Raw genomic sequence first — 16,759 nt, 5'->3', positions numbered from 1 at the left:
ACCTCCCAACCCTGAGAAGGACGCCACATCACTTAATCTGGCCAGGAATGCATAACCTGTATCTATATTTGAGAAAACTGCAGACAAACCCCAAATGAGGAACAAAGAAGGACTGTATTCTTTAGAAATGTTAATGCCATTAAAAACCAGCCTTTCCCACAAGACAGCTAGCAGTGCAGAGGGAAAGTCTATAAGGAGCATTATTGGGCCAATTGACAAGACTGGAAATCAGATGAGGATTAGATAAATCTATGACATCAATGTCAAGTTTACTGAAATTGATAACTGGTCTGTGGTTCTGTAAAAAATTCACAGTGACATATTTAGGGTTAATATAGAGTGGATGTTTGTGTCCCTCCAGCACTCATATATTGAAATCTCGTCCCCAATATGATGGTATTTGGTGGTGGGATCTTTAGGAGGTCACGAGGGTAGAACCCACATGAATGGGATGAGCGACCTCATAACAGAGACCCCAGAGAGCACCCTCGCCCCTCTGGCCTGTGAGCATGCAGGGGGAAGACAGCCTATGAACCAGGAAGCAGGTCCTCACCAGACACCAAATCTGCTGACACTTTGATCTAGGACTTCCCAGTCTCTAGAACCGTGAAAAAGACATTTCTGTGGTTTATAAACCATCTGGCGTATGGCATTTTCGATAGAGCAGCCCAAAGGGACTAAGACACGGGTGAGGTGCCATGATTCATGCAACTTCGGTGGTTCAGAAAAGTGTAATTTGTATCTATAAAACATGCACGGGGGGGGCGGGGAGAGCGAATGATAAAGCAAATGGGGCAACATGGGAGAAGCTGAATCTGGGAAAGGGTATATGGAGATTTCTTCCTCCTATAAACCTGAATGGTTTCCAAAAATAAAAAAGTAAAAGAAAAAAAGCTAAGAACGTAAAAAGCCGTGTCCTTAGCCAAGTCTTAAAGGAGGGAAAAGAGAGGCCAGGAGGGCACCGGGCAGTGGGGACGGCCAAGGCAGAGGCCCGGAAGCCCGCGTGGGTGCGCGCGCCTGTGCGCATGCAGCCAGGCTCTCTTGGATCTCATCCGCCCAAGCTTGACAGGGAGGGAGTGTGCAGCACCCGTGGCCTGACAGGGGCTAGTGACAAAGCTCTCGGGCCCCTCAGGGACCGGGGCCTGGGCCACCCCACCACCAGCTCAGCCTCTGAGACCCGCGAGAGAGCAATGCAGAGTGTGTGCTGGAGACGGGGGGTGACAAGTTTCAGCCACAGCTCAGGTGGTTCTGGAGGTTGTCGCTCACCCCACTCATCTTTCTCTTGCAAGTTTTCCCTCAGAAAAAGAGGTCTGACGATCCTGAGTGAAACGTGTCCAGAACATACTGCATGGAGCTGAGGAGTTCTGGGTGAACTGTGGTGGATACACCATCCAAGCTCCCCAAAAATATGGAAGCAGCATTTCTTCCGGCTGCTAGGGGTGATGGTGGCTGACGGCTCCAAGCTGAGTGTTTCCCAGGCCCTGCCTTCGGCCAGAGGGAGCCCCTCCTCCTTCATGGAGGCTGCCCACACCCAGGCACTTGTCCATGCAGATGCATAAGGCCAGCACCTGCGGCCAACAGGGAACAACTCCAAAGCTCCAGAGGCCCCTGTAGGGTCAGCTGAGACTGTCATCACTGAGGCCCGCTGTCCCTCTGGCCAGCCCTTTTCCTTCACTGCCCGGCAGGTACGGGCCCCAGACACCCTCCTGTCCCTGCTCTCAGTCTCAAAATCTGCTTCCTGAGGGCATAACCTCTGACACAAGGCGGGTCGTAGTTTGAAAGATTTGAAGAACAAACAAAAGAAGTCAGGCAATTTTAGTGCAGCATAAAGACGACAGAGAAGCAAGCCCGAATGTTGTCCCGAGACGCAAACAGGCCAAACTCAGAGGACTCCCAGGGCAGGTGACAGGGCGAATCCCACCCACCTGCCGTAAAGTAGGGACAAGCTGAACGACGTCAAAGACAATTGGTCACACGGCACTGTCTTCCGCCAGTATACACCTTCCCAGTTCACCAGTGTTCTAGAAAATTCCAAACTGGGGGGACAGAGAACAGAGGAGTGGGGACGGGGGAACTGGGTTACCGCAGAGCAGCACCGGGGAATTTGGGGGCAGATGAAACTGTTGTCTCTCTCCATTGTGGGCTGTGCTGTGTGCCCGTGTTGATGCTCATGAAACCATACCTGAAAAAGTAGAAATCCTGGGGCGCCTGGGGGGCGCAGTCGTCGGGCGTCGGCCTTCGGCTCAGGTCGTGGTCCCGGGGTCCTGGGGTCGAGCCCCGCGTCGGGCTCCCTGCTCCGCGGGAAGCCTGCTTCTCCCTCTCCCACCCCCCCTGCTTGTGTTCCCTCTCTCACTGTCTCTCTCTCTGTCAAATGAATAAATAAATACCTTTTAAAAATTAAAAAAAAAAAAAGAAAACGTAGAAATTCTGCTATCTGTACTTTCTATCTCAATAAAGCTGACCGCAAACCACGGTTGTGATAGGCAACACACGTGGTTCTTCATTAACGCTTTAAATCTCAAGATAAGAATTTAAACATAGGTTAGTTAAATTTTGTTTTGTGAAGACATCTTAGTGTGAAGCTCGTGTGTTAGTAAGAACACTGAAATACGAGGCGGTCTTTGACAAGAGATCGTGCACGTCATTTTGGATATTCAATCGATTTAAAGCTTTTGAGGTGCCTGGCTGGCTCAGTCGGAAGAGCGTGCGACTCTTGATCTTGGGTTGTGAGGTCCAGCCCCATTCTGAGTGTGGAGATGACTTAAAAATGAATCTTCAAAAAAAAAAAAAAAAACCTTCTGGCGCTCTTGTTTTGTCTTGTTTTCAATTCAAGGTCCCTAAGGTTGACAGTCCCACCGTCCGCGTTGCCTGTTGGGCAGCCAGGACACACTGCAAGCTCGGACAGCTTCCTCCTCCGCCTAGTGTGAGGAGTCAGTCTTTAGGATCGCTCATCTGTACTACCTCCTCTTGCTGCTATAACAAATTACCACAAAATCGGCCAATAAAACCCACACACACTTGGTATTCCCTGGGCAGGAACCAAGGCGCTCCTTCCAGAGCAGCATCCCTCCCCTGAAGCCAAAGCATGACAGCTGGCTTTGGTGTCATTCCCTCTCTTACACCGACATGTGATTGTATTCTACACACCCAGGTATTCCAGGATAATCCCCTTATCTCAGTCTTTCATCTCATTCACAAAGTCCCTTCTGCCATATAAAATAACATAGTCACCAATTTCAAGATGTCTTTGTGGCATTAGTCAGCTGACCACATACTCCAATCTGCTGGATTCGAGATAGGACCTCACGACATCAAGAGGGGTTTGAGTCCTGGTTGGTCACTTCTGTTCCTCCTCACGAATGCCTACATCCACTCATTCAACAAGTACTTAGTGATCATCTCCCTCCCCTCTTCAAGAAACATTTACGCAGGGGCTGGGACTCTTGAGTTCAAGCCCCACACTGGGTGTAGAGATTACTTAAAAATAAAATGCATCTTTTTTTTTTTAAAGAAACATTTATGCAGCAATCCCCACAGGATCTGAGCGAGGAGTGTCAATTATTCGTTGATTTGTATCATTGTATCAAGAGGATGTGGGTGGGTTTGCTTTTTTTTTAACTTTTCACTTCTGAACACCTGTCTAGTTCTGCACCTATAAGAAATAAATATTCTTGGGGCGCCTGGGTGGCTCAGTTGGTTAAGCGACTGCCTTCGGCTCAGGTCATGGTCCCAGGGTCCTGGGATTGAGCCCCGCATCGGGCTCCCTGCCCCGCGGGAAGCCTGCTTCTCCCTCTCCCGCTCCCCCTGCCTGCATTCCTGCTCTCGCTGTGTCTCTGTCAAATAAATAAATAAAATCTTTTAAATAAATAAATAAATAAATAAATAAATAACTTAGAGTCTGGTGATACTTTTGGATTCTCAGACTCACGGCTCTTGGAAGGCCTGGGAGAACCCTCGTGGAGGGATTCTGTGGTCAGCAGAATAACAGCTCTCAAAGACGCCCATGTCATTGTCCCAGGACCTGGGACGTGTCCCCTCACGCGGCAGAGGCGACCTTGTCACGGCCCCGAGGTGGGGGTGACCCTGGGCTCCCAGGGGGCCCAGCGTCTTCACAAGGTCCTCACGAGGGGGAGGCAGAGGGTGGGAGTCCCAGAGATGGGCAGACCCCGCGCTGCTGGCGGCGAGGATGGAGGGGGGGCCGCGGGCCAGGGAAAGGCCGGAGCCGGGTCTCCCTGGGGCCCCAGGGGGGTGACAAGCCCTGCCCGGACTTCTGAGCCTGGAACTGTCAGAGAATCAGCAGTGAGTGATCATCTGTGGCAGCAACCCCGGGAGACGCGGATGAGGCTGTGAGTCTTTCCCAACCTCTTTGAGCCTCAGCGTCCACCTCTGTAAATGGGCACAATTACAGCCCCCCTTCACTGGGTCACTGTAAAGATCAAGAAGTTATGCGATAAGCATCAGCTCCTTTTATTATGGAGGTCACTGAGTTTGAGGTGCGTGGAGGTGCCCAGGATGTTGTTGGATAAGCAAGTGTGGGCATAGGAGATTCAGAAGGAAAGTTCTGGAGTTGAGGGAGGCGGAAGTTGGGCCTCTGAGAAGTGGGAAAGGGCAGGAGAGAGGGATTTGGAAAATAACAGGGCCATACATATCGCAGGTTGGAGGCAAATATAAATATTATTATTTTCCTTCTCTTCCTCCATTTGGCCGTCCAGCCTGCCCTCCCGCCTTTAGGCCCAAACACTCAGAGCCGACCACACACGGGGTTAGGATGCACTTGGGTGTTTACTGGGAATGGGATCTCAGAGGCCAGGCCTGGGTCGCTCACACTTTTTTGGTGATGTTCTTGGGGGTGGCGAGCTCATACAGGCGAGGGGATGCCCGAGCCACCAGCGACGCTGGGGAAATGTGGTAGGGGTCGTAGCCCTCGTTGAGGTCCTTGCGCACTTTGGGCTTGGCCAGGGAGATGATCCGGGGACTGGCCACTGCCTTCTTGGTGACGTCCAGCACCTCCCAGCGTGGATCTCGGTCAGGAACACACTGGTTCGACTGGGCCTTGGGCACTGGAGAGGGCAGGAGAGGGGGACCGCGTCAGGCACTGGGGTCTCAGACGTGCGGCTGCTCAGGTCTGTGGAGGTCAAAGCTCCCAAGTTCGATGGGCTGCCCATCGACGGGAGAATGGAGATACACAACATGGCCCATCCACTCGCTGGAACATCACTCACCTACAAACGGGAGCGAGGCGCCCACACGTGTGGCCCCGGGGACGGACGCCGAGCCCACGACCCTCAGGGAGGGAATCAGACACGGAAGGCCACATGGGGTGTGAGTCCACATGTGTGACACGTCCAGAACAGGCTCATCCATGGACCGGAAGGGGGCTCGTGAGGGCCGGCGGCTGGGGCGAGGGTGACGAGGAGTGATGACTAATGGAGAACGGAGATGGGGTTTCTCTCTAGGGAGATGAAAATTCTAAAACTCATTGTGGTGATGGGTGCACAACCCTGTGAATGTACTGAAAACTATTAAATTGTGCACTTTATTTTTTTATTGCAGTATACTGCACACTTTAAAAGGGTGAATTGTAAAGAAGAACTATTTCAAATGGCCACAGGTCCCAGACAGGGAACACGGGGGCCAGCCTCGTGGCCGGGGTGGGGGTGGGGGGGCCTGAGCGGCCCCTTCCCTAGTCCCCTCCCTGCTCGAATGCTACAGTGGGGAGGGGGCAAGCGGACAGGCGTGGGAGGCATCTCCTCTCCCTGGTCGGCAGACAAGGGGCAACTCCCAGGCGTAGGCCCCCTTCGGAACTCGGCACCAGCTTCTTGGCAGAGGCTGCCCTAGCTCCTGTGGGCTCTGGCTTTCCATACTGAGTGGCATGGCTCCCACCAGCCATGTGTGACTAGAGTGCCTGATATGGGCTGGAGTTTTATTTGATTCAATTGTAATGAAATTGATTAACTCATTTAGATCAACCGATTGATTGGTTTTAATGGCATTGCAATAGCTGCCCAGGGCCAGTGGCTGCTGTTGGGGACTGACCACCCTCGGGAGCAGAGGCCTGCGGCTCAGCCAGGCTCCCTCTTCTCACCTCCTGGTACCCCCAGGCCTCTCATGCTGGTCTGCTCCTCCTCCCCTGCCCCCACCCCCCCCTCCTGCAGCACATGGCCTGTTGGGGGACTAGAAGAGGGGTGGTCACCAGTGGTCACTGCCTTAGCCTTCAGTCTCTGGGAGCTTCAGGACCCTGGGGTCCTGGAGGGATGCTCCAGTCTTCTTTCCAAGCCCCCTTTGCCCAGAGCCTCTGGGCAAATGAAAAAGGGTTGACCCCTTCTCAGCAGGTAAGCCCTCGGTGGAGAGACCCTGTGGAAAGGGAACAGGGTCCCTCCCACCAGGCAGGCACCCGTCCACGCGGGGCCTGGGGGAGGAAGCCATCGGGGCTGGACAGCGCTGTGGGGTGTGTGTGTGTGTGTGTGTGTGTGTGACATGCCCAAAGGGAGGGGGCCAAGCAGAAGGGTGGCCCCAAGAAGGACCATGCCCAGACAGACCCTGGCTTCTCTGAATTCCTCTGAGAATTCAGAAGCACTCCTACCATTGTGACATCCGAGCTTTAAAATTCTGTCAATGACAGGGCACCTGGGGGGTGCAGTCTGTTAAGCGTCCGACTCTTGGTTGAGGTTTGGGTCGTGATCTCAGGGTCGTGAGACCGAACCCCGTGTCGGGCTCCACACTCAGAGCAGGGTCTGTTTGGGATTCTCTGTCTCAAATAAATTAATTAAAAACAAAACTCTGCCAATGAAAACTTAACAGTGACGTGGTGACAGTCCCCTACCACATAACACACTGTGGACACACACAGAGCAGTGAGTGGCCGAGGACCCTCCCCATGCCTGCACAGCCCCACGCGGGTCGTTTCTCTCCTGACAGTGCCATCGTGGCCATGGTGGGGCGGGGGGGCAGTCTGCTCTGTGGACAAGACAACCTCACACCGCCCTGAGGAGCACAGTTCACGCATGTCTATTTGTGTGCACATCTGTGGCACGGATGCGTGTACACACAACTGCACCCCACGTGCGTGTGAGAGAGAGAGAGAGAGACACGGTGGCCCAGCGCATCGCACACATGGGCTCACGTGCTTCCTTGCACTTAGCTGTCCACTTAAGGAATATTAAGGGAACAGATGACTGAATAAACAAAAGAAGAGAGGCAAACTGGGAAGAGGTTGTTTTGCGTTGTGCTCTGCAAAGGGTTAGTGATTGTCTTATATAAAGAGCGGCTCTCAGGCAATAACCAAAAAAAAGGAACTAGGAAACCCGGAGAATGATAGAACAGAGTGAGCCAAAACGGCCGGTCGGGCTCTCTGGTGATTAAGTGCCTCTGACATTTTGGGCCAGGCATATAACAGACACACAGGATAAACAGAGAAATACATCATAAGGCACATCAGCTGGTGGCAGGGGAAAGAGCAGTGACAGGGGCTCACAGGTGCCCAGAGGTGGGCACAGCTTGTGGAGTGAAACAGGGCACTGAGGGGCCTCAGCAAGGGGGCAAAGGGGTGAGCTGGTGTCTGGAGAGTGCATTCCAGGACATGGGAAGGGCCAGTGGGGAGGCCCGGGCAGAATGGAGGCAGGTCAAGGCAGCCAGAGGACAGACCACCGGTCCCGTGGCCATGCGAGAGAGGCGGGAGCCCTGGGAGGGTCATGAGCAGAGAAAGGCGAGTCTGATTTGAGTCCAGCAAGATGCCTCTGACAGCCACATGGAAACAGGTGAGGGTGGTGCCAGGATCAGGGCAGAGGCTACAGCTCTGGTCCAGGGACTGATGATGGGCCTCAGATGGGGTGCGTGGTGGGGGGGGGGGTGCGGGGCAGCTAGGCGTGTGCTCAGAAGGCACAGCCCACAGGGGTCCTCCGTGCCTTGGACATGGAGGGCGCGACAGGAATGCCAGGCCAGGAGAGCATCTAGAAGGGTGCTCACTGGCACGCACAGACACGCGGCCCCGCGACTTTGGGGATCTGTGTGTATACCGTGTGTGCATACCCAGAAGGAAACACACCGAACTGCATTATCTCCTTCCCTATGCCCTCCGCACCGCACTAGAGAAAAGGTCCTCTACAATTTCTGTGCGTTACTTTCACCATTGTCTCATTCGTTTTAAAGGAAAGGGGAAGAATCAGGTCAATGCCATTTTAAAGCTGCCCTCGGACCTCAGCTCGGCTCTAGGGTTGGTGCCCGGGCCCACACCCCACCTTGCTCTCCTGCACCCACATGCCCTTGCCAGGAGATGCACTCGGGCCATAGCCCCTCTCAGCTCTGCTCCTGGGGAATGGCCCCCTCTGCCAGCTCCCAGGAGTGCTTGAGTGAGTCATGCTATGAATGGTGCACAGGTGATTGGACAACTAGTCTGCAGTTTCGGGAGAAGATGAAGGAAGAGAGAAGCTTGAACCTGGAAGAAGCAGACCTGGAGCCCAGGTCTTTTGACTGCACCCCACCCCACGGCCTGTGGCCAGTGCCTTGCCCCAGCAGAACTACTTACTGGCCAAGTGAAGGAGGCGACTGTAGTCTGACACGTGCGGCTTGGGTTTGGGCACGGGGTCCCACTCTTCCAACAGGGTGGCTGGGGACCTGGGCTTTGCCAGCCATAGGGTCCTCGGGCTGGGCATGGCCATCTGGGCTGCCCTGGATACCTGGGACACCTGGAAACAGTTACAGGGAAAGTTGATTCATGATTCATCACAGGCCCCTGGATCAGAAAGACCCCATAAGCAACAGTAAGAGACCCAGGACTCACTGGGAAGAAGTTAGTTTGCACTGAGTTCAGCAAGGATTAGTAGTTATCATATATAAAGAGTTCTTCTAAATCAATAACCCAATAACCAATAGGGGCCTGGGCTAATCATATAGGAGAGTAAACCTAAAAGGTTGATAATCCTCTGTTGACCAGGGAAGTATAAATTAAAACAACAAAATATCACTCCATGCCAACAAATTTGGCAAAAATGAAAAAGTCTGAAAAAATTATCAAGCCCTAGCAAGAACATAGGAGGAGAGAAAATCCTCATGCAAGGCTGGTAAGAGAGTAAATTAGGACAAACACTTTGGAAAGCATTTGTCCTTCTCAAGTTGAACATGTGGACACTTGAAGACCCCCTGCCCTGGAGCACAAGGAAATGAAGGCAGTGATAGTCACTGTAGCTTGAATATCATGGCAAACACTTGGAAGCAACCAGGTTGTCCATCACTTGGAGGCTGGGTAAATCAATTACAGTATATTCCTATGGTAGGATGCAATCCAGTCAGTAAAATATTAGTTCTCTATATATGATATGCCATGTTTGAGAAAACAAATATTGAGGGGAAAGCAAGAAAGTTAACACGCCATGTAGGTGTATTAAAAACACAAAATGCTATGATTACAGTCGATGTGTCTAGATACTAATAAAGTTTAAAATGATGGCAATGAGGCAGAGCTGCCCTGATGGGGATGCGGTTGCCAGAGGCCTGACAGACATTTCACTGAGAAACTTGATCCACTTGCTCCATAGATGACTTCTTAGCGTTTTCCAGATAATCCAGGCACTACCAAAATTGTCTGCTTTGATACCTGTGTCAGCCTACTCAAAGGCAGCACCTAGATGGAGCTCTGTTAGCCACCTGCTAATCATTTGTCTTGATTGTCTCCCTACCCCCCAAAAATGCACTCAAGACCCACTCTTCCCAGGCTGCCCCCTCTTTAGCATGTGTCCCGTCCAGCTTCTTTCCTGGACCCGCCTGCCCTCCAGCTGGCTCCTGCACGTATGCAAACAGTCTGCCTGCAGATGAATCAGAGTGGGCAAAATAACGTTCCGAACGTGTGGGCCGGTGACAAGGGGAAGATGAGCTGGCCGTTCCTGATACCTCTGGAGAGGGAAGGAGGGAGCCAGAGTAATTGTTGAAATGCTTTATCCCTTACAGAGGGGGAGTAGGTCTGAATAAACTTGTGGAAATGTTGTGATTGGTGCCGGTGTATATGCAATGTTTCGTGTCATAGGAAAGCTCTCCATACGGTAGTTTTAGCAGGAGCCTTCTGGAAGCAGGGGTTGGCTGAAATGACCTCCAGGGGTCAGTCAGAAATTTGAGTCCCTTTCCTCTTAAAGTCGTCTTCCCTAAGAATCACAGGCGCTACTCTTACCAGAGACATCTTGGTGTTTGTCCTGTTCTGTCCCACTGAACCCTCCGTTTCCTCCTTCCTTTCTTTCCCCATGACTGACACAACGCAGGCCTGACTGCTGGGGGGGAAATGAGCCTGATGTCAGTTCTGCCTGGAGGGGTGGGCAGGCAGGTAGACATTCACCTGTCCATGTCTTAGCCTAATATTGGTTGCCACTCTGTGCCTTGCATAGGGTAATACAAGCTCAGGAATATTGCCACCAAAAGCAAGAAAGACATGGTCCCCGTCCTCGGGTTGCTCCCAGTCTGGTGGAAGAATCAACAGTCCATCCAGAAACTGTGCTAGGGCCTGGGAAGGGGCAAAGGAGTGTGCAGGGTTACTGGAGGCTGGAGGTGGGGCTCCCACCAGACTGGCTGGGAACGGGAGGGTCGGTCAGGCAAAGGAGAGGAGGGTTCTTGAGTACAAAGGGGCTAGATAGAGAGGGGAGCGGTGTTCCGGGTAGCAGGACCTGCGTGGGCAAAGCCCGGGAGGCTCATCGAGGGTCCTGCGTGTCGCCCAACAAAACAGGTATATGAAGAAGGGGGGGTCGGGAAGAGCCAAGTCTTGCTGAGCCTTCAGTTCTTAGCTTGGGAATCTGGACTTTCCCAGGGACTGGGAACCATGGAAGGGTTTGGCACACAGAAGGAAAGAGGCATCAGGGCAGGCTTGAACTGGCAAAGGCAAGGCAGGCAGCCCAGAAAACAACAGGTGAATCTCGGGTGAGAGGTGGGTCGAGAGGACCGTGCCCTCCTTTGGATCCCGATTCAGCCAAATTGGCCATAAAAGCCTTTTGGGGGGGATCAACTGGGAAAAGTGAATACAGACTGGGTATTTGGATATTAAGGTGTTATTGTTAAATTTTTTGGTGTGATCATTGTTATTATGGATGTCAGTTAGAAATGCATACTGAAGTAGAAGAGAAATGGTATGATGTCTGGATTTACTTTAAAAAAATTTTTTGAAGTGGGGGGTTCTGGAAAACAATCCTGTGAAAATCCCCATCAACATATTTAGTGCAGATTAAAACCACAATGAGATGTCAGCTTCACAGCGGCTTTATTTGTAAGAGCCGAAACCTGGAAACAACTCAGATGTCCTTCAGGGGCCGACTGATCCACCCACGTGATGAAACATGACCCAGTGCTCAAAAGGCAAGAACTCTTGAGATGCTCGAGAATCTCAGATACATTAGCTGAGCTGCGAGAGCTCGATCCTGTCACGCGGCGCTCAGGAGAAGGGAAAATTGTGGGAGTGGGGGACACGATGCAATTGCCAGAGGCCATGTCGGGCCTGAGTGGGGAACTGAACTAACTATGTCATGACGTCTGAAACGGGCAGGGAAGGAGGGTCCCTGAGCAGGTTCAAGGCAGTGGTGAGAGGAAAACCCAGCTCCGTCCTGAGCAGACAGACACTGGGGAATCCCGCTTGCTCGACTGAGCAGTGATGTGCAGACCACCCCGGAGGGTGTGTCCTCTGAGGCGGGCCCCCAGGGAGAGCCAGAGGACAGCAAGGCACCTACCTCAGACATGTTTATGCTCCAAATGTTATTCCGGACCCTCGGGGCAGCCAGTTCCCTCAGGCGACTGGAAGCTTGGTATTCCAGGGAAGACCGAGGAACAGGCCAAACGGGGGCGGTCCTAGGGGACATCCACAGCTGACACAGCAGCTCAGCCAGGGGCTGTGTCTTCTGCGTGTGTCATGCCCTCTCAGCCTGTGTCTGAGTTTGGGAATGAGGGACAGCCTGGGACGGTGGAGGGTTTTGGAAACACCTCCAGGAAGGGATTTCAGGAAAGAATCCCTAAAAGAAAGCCCCTAAGTGTTCTCAAGGACAGAGCAACCCTCTCCCAAGGTCATCCCAGCTCAGCGTGCAATGGCCATCTTCCAGTTCAGTGCTTCCCTGTCCCCCTCTGTGGTGACAGTGGCTCCCAGGGCCTCTCGCCCACACCCCTGTTGGGACTGGGGTCAGGACTGGACATAAGGCATAAAAGGGTTGGGCCTGTGTATCCAGAAATCAGATGTCAGGTCTGTCTCTGCCCCAGAAAGAAGGCTATGTTTCATTGATCTGAGGCAGACGGGTTTGTATTTTCACATCTCTGAGGTTGGAATGCAGCTTATAAATGCTGTCAGCCAAACATCAGAAGTCCCATGGCTGTCCTCGCTTGCGTGCGCTCTGGGGTGGTTGTTGGCACTGAAATGGCCTCAGCTGAATTATATGCATTCTTGGATCTACAGATGTTAAGTCTAATTGCAGTTTAAGTTATCTTCAGATTACACGATGATTCAGCAATAAAATGGAAAGTTACCATCACAAAGACAGACAATAAAAACAGTGTGGGGAAACTTGTCAACATCTGAGTCAAAAAGTGATTCAAAAAATTCAGACACAGTTTAGCTAATTCATCTGCTATTATTTTCCTTTTAGGTGCATAAAAATAAGTAATTAAAATCTGTGTCTAAATAACTCTAAAGATAGCTTTTAACAAGCATGAAAGTTCTAAGGGATAAGAAGGCATTGTGTTAAAAGTTGTACATAAAATAAGGTCTTAGGATTGCTAGCTTCTTTAGGGCCCAAAAAATCCAGAATGGTGATAAGTAACATTTGTTGAGCACTTGCTAGGTCAGATACTGTGCTCAGTACCTTTTGAGTATGATCCCCACCTCCGCTCATCCCACAGGTGGAGAGAGAGCTGTAGCTCATAGGGTCAAATGCCTGCCCACAGGCATCCAGCCCAGTCTGAAGTCAGGTCATCTACTCCCTGGACCTGGACTCTCCCCATGCCACACTCTGTTAGGGAAGGGAGAGGTTTTCTGCCAACTCTGCCTTCAGAGTGCCTGCTCAGCGCTCCTTCCTTTACCTGTTGTTGTTGTAATACTCCGAGTAGAACCTTTTAGGTCGAGCCAGTTCCTCCACGCGGCGGGACACCTCTATGCAAAATAGGAAACAGCCCCAACTGAGAAACCTGCCCACCCTCAGAGATTTCCTTCTTGCTTAGTGTTCCACTAGCTAGAGTGAGAGGCACAATGTGAGTCACTGAGGGCCTAGAGAGTCGAGCGCCAGATTCCTTGCAGAGAAGTGACTTTTGCTATCCCCATTCTAGGGACAATGGTCTCAGGGGCCTGAAGCCCCTCACTCAGGGCACACAGGAGGGGAGCTGCAGGACTGGAATGGGAGCTCAGGCCCATCAGTCCCTCAACAGAGCTCAGCGTGGCTCCAACAACCCACTGGTTGGGAAAGTGGATTTTGGTCTGCAGTTAGTACACGCCTAGGGTTTACAAGAGCATAGTGTCCACTCTGAGGAAGATTCTACAACCCCCAAGAGAGAACCTGCCCTATTACTTCTCTCTAGTAAGAGATTTCTTGAAATAGTTTATTTTAAGGGATCCACTGCTCTCAAAAAGTGTAGAAACCATTGCAGAAGGGAAGGCAAAGAGTCTTTTAATAAATTTAATAATTACCCCCATTTTGGCTGTAGTGCATATTGGGATTTCCCCTGGAGTTTGCCCCACATCCCTCACCCCAGGACCAGCCTCCAGTGTTTCTGGCTCCTCAAGAGACAGAGGCCAGAGATGAGATACCTGGGAGATGGGGACTGGGGCGCAGCAATAGAGAATTCTGGTGAGGTTAGGGCTAGGGAAGACCCCAGTTGGACTCCTCGGTTGGATCTGGGGCACAGGTTGCAGTGGAATGAGGGTGACCCAGCATGAGAGTTGGGACAAGGGCCACCTCCGGCCCACCCCTGAGCTAGGTGACCCCTGATGGAGAAGTGGAGATGGTGGGTGGGCTCCTCCTACCTGGCACTGTGATGGTGAGGGTGGTGTCTTCGAGAAACCTCTCTGTCCAGTACACAGAAGGCCTGGAATACACCGAGGCATGGCTCAGGGTCAAGGAAGCTGGGACACAGGCTTCCAGTGCCCTGCTCTGAAACAGAACTCAGGGCACCTTACAAACACAGATATGCACAGGAGGGAGACAGTGAGGCATGTGGGGAACTGTAGATGCTTTTGAGCAGAGTTGATGCTCAGAGAAGGGAGAGCAGGACCCAGGGCCCTATCACGGGAGCAGACCCACTTCTCAGCTGGGTGGACTGGCGTCCAGAGCACCAAGGTGGAGTTGGGAATGGCCCTCGGGGTGAGGAAGCCCCCCATCAGAGGGCCCTTTCTCCCAATCCTTGCCCCTGGTGAGGAGGAGGGATCCCCTGGAGCATGCCCCCCCCATGGCAGGAGATGGAGGGGCACCCTGGGACTTACCAGTAGACACAGAACTGCAAGTTCCTCTTGCATGGGGACACCCAGGCATAGCCCTTACAGCAGCACCCCATCCTGCGATGAGACAGGCCCTAGCCCCTGACTTTGCTCTGTGGCTCCGTTTGCTCAAAGGCCTCAGTGTCCTTCACCAGCACCCAGAAGCCACCCCAGTTCCATCCCTGGAGCCCTGACTTCTAGCCTCCCTCTGTACCTGGCCCCCGGGTCATCACATGGGTGAGAGATGGGACAGGGTAGAACCCCAGGAGCTGCCCTCCTCCTCGTGGACCCCACACCTGCCTCCAGCAGCTCCTCCTCCTCCTCAGCCCCACCCCCACCTCCAGCGACACAGCCCACAGGCCTCACCTGTCTTTCAAGACTTGCCAGTTGGTCTTGGGCTTTGCCAGCTCAAAGACCCTCTTCCTCCTCTTCCTTGCTCTGATGGAGGAGTTGCTGGGGAACCTCTGGGTGATGGACAGCCGGCTTTGGGAGAGGTGGGCGGTGAGTGGGTCAGGGCCCTGCCCAGCGAGAAGGGGCCTCTCTGGGGCGGTGTCTGGCATCGCAGACCCCTGAGTGGAAGTCCTGGCTCGGAACCGGCCGAGTCACCACTGTGAGGCCCTCTGCAAAGTGGGGGAGACCTGCTCCCAAGGCACCAGGCACCTGAGAAGACTAAAGAGGACTAAATCTCATGAGCAGGTATTAAGTGCCAACTGTGTGCCAGGCCTCCGGAAGCCCAGAGACTGGGAGGAATAGGGTGTCTGGGGCTGAGACACCTGCCTGTTCCCTCACTGGGTGCCACCCCTGGCCCAAATGCCCCCCCCCCAGGCCCCTCTCACTGGCCTGCGCTCTTCCCCCCACAGCAGACGTCGCCGGCCACCACCTGCCACACCGTGTGTGCGTGTGTGTGTGACACAGGCTCCGTGAGAGTGGGGGTGGGGGGTGGGGTCCCTCTGCAGTGGGGGGGGGGGGCAAGGGGAGAGGCTCTTCCACCGGAACAGCCGAGCCAGGGTGAACCCAGTGCGTGGACCCAGCGCAGGGCAGGCCGGAGAGTTCCGGCAGAGGAGCCGGTCTCGGAGTCCCGCAGGAGAGAGAGCACCTGTTTCTTTCCAGGACTCCACAACTTGCCACAAATCACTCCCTGCAAACGCTCAGCCCGCCAGTTACCCCTTGACTGGGAGCACGTCGTCCAGGCTGTCTCAAACACTTCTGGGAGTTTGAGGTACTTGGAATGGTTTTGGCTTTGAGTTGGGAGGTTCTCCCCATCCCTCTTTCTCTCTGACTGAGGGCCTCCACTCCTGGCTTCCCAACTCTGGCACCTGAACCCTGTCTGTCCAGCTCCCCAAATCAGTGCTTTTGTAAGGTTTCCAATTCTGACCCTCCCCCCACCCGCCGCCGCCTGGCTGTGGCTGTGTTTGCCTCAGAGGCCAGGGAGGGGCCACCCTCCCGTCCCGCATGGCTCACACCTGGGGTGCCGCAGTCCCCAGCAAGGGCACACAGGGCCACCCCGGGGCGGTGGTGGGACTGTTGCTCTCCCCCCACTGCCCCTGCCCCAGCAGGCCCACCTCATCTCAGGGATGCCGTCGTCGGCGTCTTTCTCCAGAACCCTGTCCAGCTGCGGGAGGGCCACCTTGGGGTTCCGGGGACCGGGCGCTTCTTCCCCAGTCACCTCCTCTGGGAGGGTCTCCTCTTGTTGGTCTTCAAATCTCAGCTCCCCGTCATCTGGGTACCTGGTGTCCGTGGCCTGTCGGCTCCCAGACACCATTCCCTGCATGCCCAGGACGCCATAGTCCCGTCCCCGGTGTGGGCTGCCTCCGGCCTCCGAGCTGTGGTGGTTGAGGAGCGAACTTTGCCACTGGTCCCCCATGCACTGGGCCCTCTGCAGTCCCGCAGCCTTGCTCCCCAAACACCCGAGTGTGTCTGTGGTCCCCGGCGACAGGAGAATGGCCCGCCCGCATTCTGGGCGCCCACATTCCACTCCCATCATGGCCGTATGTGCTATCGCCCGGACCATACGGCAGCTCCTCGTGGGGGCCTGCTCACCCACCGGACCTTAGCCCCTTTCTCCATCTTTTCCTGGCTAAACCAGGACTAGTACCCAACCCCATCCTACATTTCTTCTTAGTAAGACCCCATCTGTGCTCAGTCCAAGGAGCCGGTGCTGGTGGCCGCACCTTCCCAGCATTGGTTTAGGGTTGAGACCTGAGCGGCAAGCTGCAGGGGGCTTCTAGGAACAGAGTCCTGGCTCTCAAAATGACACGTGAGGAAGAGAGCCCATCTCTCCTTCTTGGCAGTTTTGGGGACTGTCGGTGATGTCTAGAGCACAGGTAGCCATCTTGTGAC

The 16,759-nt window shown here is 53.7% G+C and overlaps 1 protein-coding gene across 2 annotated transcripts; it reads right to left on the bottom strand.

Moving 5' to 3' along the window:
• Positions 1 to 4,453: 4,453 nt before the first annotated feature.
• SPMAP2 (sperm microtubule associated protein 2) lies at positions 4,454 to 16,335 on the bottom strand. Of its 2 annotated transcripts, XM_025861361.2 has the most exons (8): positions 15,982 to 16,335; positions 14,786 to 14,902; positions 14,426 to 14,497; positions 13,970 to 14,031; positions 13,033 to 13,102; positions 11,697 to 11,814; positions 8,525 to 8,684; positions 4,454 to 5,060 (listed from the first exon to the last, which is right to left on the bottom strand). In XM_025861361.2, exons 1-8 carry the CDS (start codon positions 16,281 to 16,283, stop codon positions 4,822 to 4,824), a joined length of 1,140 nt encoding a protein of 379 aa, XP_025717146.1. In that variant the 5' UTR covers positions 16,284 to 16,335; the 3' UTR covers positions 4,454 to 4,821. The 2 variants fall into 2 exon arrangements, with proteins under 2 accessions (XP_025717146.1, XP_025717147.1); XM_025861362.2 differs by lacking the exon at positions 14,426 to 14,497.
• Between the last annotated feature and the right edge of the window lie 424 nt (positions 16,336 to 16,759).

The sequence above is a fragment of the Callorhinus ursinus genome, unplaced genomic scaffold, assembly GCF_003265705.2.
Source record: "Callorhinus ursinus isolate GAN/ISIS: 27379988/994484 unplaced genomic scaffold, GSC_fseal_2.0 scaffold77, whole genome shotgun sequence".
NCBI classification, from domain to species: Eukaryota; Metazoa; Chordata; class Mammalia; order Carnivora; family Otariidae; genus Callorhinus; species Callorhinus ursinus.
Note: the sequence above shows the minus strand (reverse complement) of the source record. Positions and strands in the feature narration are given on the sequence as shown.

Excerpts from the sequence above, each read along its gene's own strand:
- SPMAP2 (XM_025861361.2), bottom strand. The coding sequence starts at position 16,283 with ATGGGGGACCAGTGGCAAAGTTCGCTCCTCAACCACCACAGCTCGGAG. Across the intron at positions 14,498-14,785 it reads TGGCAAGTCTTGAAAGACAG|GATGGGGTGCTGCTGTAAGG; the intron begins GTGAGGCCTGTG and ends GTCTCATCGCAG. Across the intron at positions 14,032-14,425 it reads TTGCAGTTCTGTGTCTACTG|GCCTTCTGTGTACTGGACAG; the intron begins GTAAGTCCCAGG and ends GGTGTATTCCAG.